This window comes from Aplysia californica, unplaced genomic scaffold (assembly GCF_000002075.1).
Source record: "Aplysia californica isolate F4 #8 unplaced genomic scaffold, AplCal3.0 scaffold00099, whole genome shotgun sequence".
NCBI lineage: Eukaryota > Metazoa > Mollusca > Gastropoda > Aplysiida > Aplysiidae > Aplysia > Aplysia californica.
Window position 1 is genome coordinate 179,488 of NW_004797369.1, and position 6,837 is coordinate 186,324.

At 36.9% G+C, this 6,837-nt stretch overlaps 1 protein-coding gene across 1 annotated transcript in view; it reads right to left on the reverse strand.

The window, feature by feature from the left end:
• Positions 1-3,547: 3,547 nt before the first annotated feature.
• Positions 3,548-6,837, reverse strand: part of LOC101852614 (heme transporter hrg1-A) — a 15,570-nt gene continuing 12,280 nt past the window's right edge. Inside the window, exon 4 of the mRNA XM_005095256.3 lies at positions 3,548-6,105. Coding sequence (XP_005095313.1) covers positions 6,089-6,105 — 17 coding nt within the window. The 3' untranslated portion in view covers positions 3,548-6,088. The remainder of the gene's footprint in view (positions 6,106-6,837) is intronic.

Genomic DNA, 6,837 nt, shown 5'->3' on the forward strand with positions numbered 1-6,837 from the left:
GGAAAAAGAGGCTAAAACAGCACCTGGACATGGATGGCTGGTGCCTCTATAAATAAATCATTGATGGTCAGGTCATGTCAGGTCAGGTCTTCCTCTTCCACTTACACACTTTTGTTGGTGGCTGATTTTTCTAATAAAAACATTTTCTTTTTTTTTTAAAGTTTAACCCTATCCGTACGATCTGGGGTCATTTAAATTGTACCCCCGGGGTTGTATTCTTCTTCACATAATTTTTAGAATTCTTCTAGTACGAAAATCTCTTTGAAACTTTCAGTATTAATTCTCAAAAAATCATTTTGACAGACTACTATGCAAAGCCTACGGATCGGATTAACGAGTAAATTTCCTCTTTGGAAAGTGGTGGCACAGAGTACCCCACGTCGTATGAATACAATAGTAAAACACGACATACGGATAGGGTTAAGTAAGTGTTTTACGGCACTTGCAACACAATAAGTTCATATAAGCACCGAAGATTAGAGGTGTTACAAGAGAGTAACAAATACAAAAAAGAAGGGAGGGGAGATAAAGACAATAGACGTTTGATAGGAAAGAAGGAACAAACCACACCCGAGCACCCGCTAACCACCCACAATAACAACCAAAAAAACCTGAGGAGTAAATTTCATCTCTAACAAGCGTCAATCAACAAAACAATCCAGAAAAGACTTTGCTGCGATATCTTCAATAAAACAATAGAAGCGTTTATTTTGTCCAAATGCGTACAAAGTATCCCATTTGCGGAGAAGGAAAAAACAGAAGCAGGGAATAGGCTGTACAAAAACTTGCATCAATGCTCATCCCATGGACGGAAACATTGCGAGTTATCCACAAGTAAAAGAATAGATCAAACAAAACAAAACATACTTCAAATACATGAATGAAACACTCGAAAAAAACCCAACCCACCCCCCCCCCAAAAAACAAAAAACAAACCCCAAACCCAAACCCATTGCAACTGAACATTGTATCTGTGGAAAAATCATCATCTTCATACATCTATATTTGTTACTCCTAAATTTTTGACAAAGGAATGAAATTTTAAATCAAACTGCTCGGTGAGATGTTTTTAGTTTTAGTGAGAGTTTTACGGCACTTGCAACACAATAAGGTCATACAAGTTACGAAGATTAGAGGTGTTACAAGAGAGTAACAAACATAAAAAAGAAGGAGGGGAGATCAGGATGAAAGATGTTTGATAGGAAAGAAGGAGCAAACCACACCAGAGCACCCGCCAACCAACCACTGGGTACCACATGAAAATGAAAGACAGGCACACTTCACAGAACAGACATGTATGTATAATATACATATAGACATACATATAACATAACCAACTGCTGTATCACAGAATAACACTTTTACACATACTGCGTAGATAAATATTATATAATTTTTTACATACATTTTTTTATTTTTAGTAAGAGTTTTACAGCACTTGCAACACAATAAGGTCATATAACTGCCGAAGATTAGAGGTGTTACAAGAGTAACAAACATAAAAAAGAAGGAGAGAAGATAAAGACGAAACACGCTTGATCGGAAAGAAGGAGCAAACCACACCAGAGCACCCACCAACCACCCACACTGAAGCACATTCATGTGTGTCAGCTTCAAAGAGCTTCCTCAGACCCACCCAGCTTGAGAATAAAAGGAAAACATACACAAAGAGTCGGGAAAACCATGCTGGTTCTCACAGTTTAAGTTAAAAAACACTAAAATAACATTATTCGTTACAAAACTAATTTTGTACCTTTCTTAGTATTTCTTATAGATTTGAGAAATTTACTTCATCTTGTCCTTGCGCGTTCATATGACCCTACTAGTATGTAATTGTAAGCGCTGTAAAACTTTAACCTATCTTAAACCAAACATCACTTCCCCTATGGTTGGCCTGTAGAACAATGTACAGTTCTCTTATATAAGGGAGCAGGAAAACAGCAGACAGCTTGCTCAACGGGAGGTAACTCCGAGGTAACTCCTGAACTCGAAACAAAAGCCACCACAAAATCTTATCTCCCTTGACTCACGCCAGATGCACATAAGATACAAATTGGTCCCTTTTAAGCACAAAAGGGCTATCCCGAAAAATGCTGTTTTGAGAAAATAGAAGATAACGTTTTTGCCCCTTGTTCAGTTTCTTTAAAAGACAAGGAGAGTTTTCTCTATAACCAAACAAATATACACACCAATGAAACCAAACTTCTCCTATAGGTAGGGCAATGCCCACTTTTGGTGTAGGTCAATATTTCTGGAAACCCTTGAAATCTGGGCTAGCCCGCTTGTCCTTAAAAGAGTGACCAATTTCAGTATACACAGAACCGCAATCCAAGCAGCATACACTGAAACCCAAGTAGACATATATCATGTAACATACTGCTTAATACATAGTGAACAGACTTTCATATTTAAAAAAAAATAGTAGAGGTTTTACCGCGCTCGCAACTGCATAAGGTCATATGAGCGCCAAGGGGTGGGTGTCAACAGAGAAGTCTTTACAGGGAATCAGACTTACTCTGCTCACCTCTCTAGCTTCAACAGCACAAAGTCTGCTTCGACTATCCAGGCACCCGGAAATAGCAGGTCACAAGAGAGTGACAAACATACAAAAGAAGAAGAAGAAGAAGAAAATGACAATAGTAAGGATCAGGAAAGAAAAAGCAGCAGTTCCCTGTTGTAGATCAGGCACAGTTATGAGCATGACATGAGTCAGCCCATTTACAATTCTACTGTGCTTGAACGAGAAATATTCCCCCTTTGGGAATGGCCTAAAGACACTAGTCAGTGGCACTGCCCTGGGGGGTACAGACTTTCAGGTCCTCAGAAAATTTTCTTAAACATGTACATTGTGTAATTCTTTTTAGTTTTAGTTTGAGTTAAACGGCACTTGCAACACAACAAGGTCATATAAGTGCAAAAGAATAGATGTGTTACAAGAGAGTAACAAACACAAAAAAGAATGAGGAAAGATAAGGACGATAGATGTTTGATAGGAAAGAAGGAGCAAACCACACCACAGCACCCGCCAACCACCCATCTTAAACATGAACATTGTATAATTCTTTGTATTTTAAAACATGCACACAGTGAAATGTGTATGCTAGACTATTACTGCACATGTTTAAATAATACATGTACAACAAAACAGAGTCAGGGCATTTACAACATGACTTTCCAACTAGACAACAAACAAACAGGCTTTCAGAATTTCTTCCAATGGAAGAAAACTGCTCAAGCCCTTCTTAACTTTTCTTACAATTACAATTTTTTTAAAAGCGACCCAAAGAAAATCTTATATTGTTTGAGTAATACAAGCAACAAAAGCCATAGGCCGAAAACTTCTCAGTCATATCTTGTTCACAAGTTTAGTCTTGTCAAATAAATAACTGTGCACACAAAATACACACACACATATATATATATATATATATATATATATATATATATATATATCTATATATATATCTATCTTCATGCAGCTGTTATGTATGCTGTGGACTGTGTGGAACACTTCGTGTTTTGTCAAGTAGGACACCGACCAGCTTAATTTCTTTTATCTCGCTTTCTGTATCAATATAATATATAGGTCGGTATCTTATTCAGTTCTTAAGGCCATTCCCACACATCGTATAAAGCATAGGCCTACATATTTTACAGTTACAAGAGACAAAGGAAAAAAAATGAATAATAAATGAAATACATATTTCATATCAAAAGTATCTTAAATATGTTTCGTGTTGTTTAACAAAGTTTCCATATAAAATAAAAGGTTGTAAATACCTTCTTTCTTTCTTTTTGTGGTTTAAACATTGTATATTCTTTTTGCAAGGTTGAGTTTGGAAATGGGGAGGGGGGGGAAGAGAGAGAGAATCTATAAATTCCTTTTAATTCAACAGGCAAAGTTTCCACTCCCAAATAATGCAACCCTTAGTTTGTTTGAGCAATTAGCAAAATTTTATCCGCATGCGAGTGACATTTTGTTTACAGATTCAATTATTATTGTTTGAGTCACTCAGGTGGACACTGGAACAAAATGAAGGATGGAAACTCCACCTCTGTCATAATATATGTGAGACGTATTCTTAGAACGTACACTTAAGCACAGATAACATGAACACACAAAACCTAAATCACTGATAGCTCATAAAGTTTGCCATTCCCAGACTGATATAGATCTATATACACATCTCTTTAATTTTTCGACATCGGTTCAGAGAACACATTTGTTGATCCTCAGCAAGTTTTAACTATTCGTGCTCGACTGTTGGCCTACTATAAAATGCAGGCCACATATGGCTACCCAAAAAAGGCAAATATAACATTTAGACTGTTCATGCTTATTACACAGTACCATTATAGGAAACATACAAGGTAGGCTACATGTTTCTTACATTGCATGTACAATGCATAAAATCATACAAATTTGGAAACACTTTTGGGGGTGTATGTTATTTTGCAAACTCATTTTCGAAAAAAAAAAAAGTGGAGAAAAATTTGATGAGTCAAACGAGTCAAAAAAATGTTGTTCGGAATCCCTTGATACATCAGATGACATTTAGTGAATTTTAAATAATTTTTTAATTATTGTGTCAATTTTATTTTTCGCGAAAGTTTTAAATTCGCAATTTTAATGTCATGTCTCCCTATGCAGATACGCCCTTTTAAACATTTATTCGCCAATGACTTGTATTGCAAACTTCTTACCAAATTTGTGAACATCACAAATTTATGTCGCGTGATAATAAAACTCTGTATACAATAATTAGAGATCTCTGACTCGTATACTTGAGGTAGAGACGCAACTGGGTGTTACAGACTCAAAAAACAGTGTATACTTTTCATTTATAATGTGATCATGCTTTGAGGAGAAATACATTTACATGCTATCAAAAATCAACCTGCGGACGAACACAACCTAGTGGGAAGTGAAAGTGTCAGTCTTAGTAAGAGTCTTACGACACTTGCAACACAACTCGGTCATTTAAGAGCCGGGAGTGGAGGTGTTACAAGAGAGAAACAAACACAAAATAGAAGGAGAACAAATGTAAGGACGATAGATGTTTGATCAGAAAAGAGAAAATCACTCCAGAGCACCCCCAACGACCCACAGTGTTACGTACTACAGCACGTCTATGGCTAGAAACTGCAATTAATTTACAACTATATGTTGTAGTTGTAGGCACATTAGACTAAGCAGGAGATGCTCAAAAGTATCAGACACCACAGGTCTAAAAACAAATACAAAAAATCTAATTAATCAAACAGTTCAACAAATCCACTCATCAAATTAATCCAACAATTCAACAAATCCATCCACTCATCCGATCTATCCAGGAGGTACAGGCGACTGGACTTTTCACAACCAGCGCAGCATGCAAGCAACTGCAGCTACTCTTTGACGCAAAAAAATGTGTAGAAACTCAAAAATCCTGCAGTCACATAAACACAGCTGACAACTGACATAATTTGAGTAATTTTACTAAACAACGACAGAACCAGAAGTGCAATGTATTCTATACTGCTGACAGCTGACTGCAAAAAACCCACAAGACACAAAATAATAAAAACCTGATGAAGTTCACTCTTCCCCGTACTAAAATGGACTTTTTAAAACAAAGTTGTTTCATATTGATATGAAATTTCTGTTACAATACACCAGAATGATTTCAAATTCTAAAAAAATTTTTCACTCTTCAATCTCTAGATTTTCGTAAACATGAAATAACACACAGACATCCTGTAGTCCCATGAATCGTGAAGAGCACATTGTCAGAGTTTTACAGTAGTTGGTCATCAGTCAAGAGTTTTACAGTAGTTGGTCATCAAACAGTCAGAGTTTTACAGTAGTTGGTCGTCAAAACAGCCGTGTAATCTATGACGGCCGGAAGAGTAAGGGAAAAAACCCCACTTGGCCCAGGCGCAGTTAACGAGCGATAAAGAGAGAATCTGTTCTGGCAATTTGAATACCTGTAGGTAGGCTTTCTGCACCCCTGCAGAGCACATCCAACAGCCGTGAATCAAACACATGTAAGAAAAAAATGTCACTGCCAACAACTCTCACTTTGTCTTTCACGTTTGTCTTTTCTCCCTACAGCGCTCCTGGAGCTGAAACAAGAAGTGGACATTTGGAGAAAAAAATATGGTGAACTGGTACACGTTAAGTGTCCTTATCAAGACTGTCAGGTTATTTAAGAGGCAGGACCTCCGAGTTTATAACGTCCATCTCCAAAAAGGAAAGAGCCAAAAATGGGAAATTCGTAAATAGTGCCTTTCCCAAGGACACAACCAGCGGTCTCGTCAGGAATACAGTTCCGGCGGCCTAACCTTTAGACTATCGACGCACCAATCTCGCAACATCACTGGGCTACCAAAGCCATGAAGTGGACATTTATTGGCTTCACAAAATGGCAGACTCACAAACAGCATTGGACCATCCACTTTCACAGGTTTTAGAAATCACAATGGAGTCCGCTAAATACATATATACAAAACCGCAATCAGCACTACTGCCATATTTTCTTCTGATTTGACATGTTTCAAATTTAGAGAGATAGTTTTAACGTCGAAGAAAAAAAAATTAAGAATTTTACTTTCTTTTTGTTTACAGCTGTTTTCCGACCATACGTGTTCAGTTTCAACAAACTCCACTGTACCTCACTGTTGCCTCAAATAGAGATTTTAAAAAGAACTAGATCTGGCTTATACATTCCACAATTTAAAAAAACAAACGGATTCGTTGGTACCATCTTAAAGCTTGTTCATTTGTCTTACTTTTTAAGATAATAAATGTTCATCGATCATGAATAGAAGTCGAGATATTAATATATGCATTTAAAA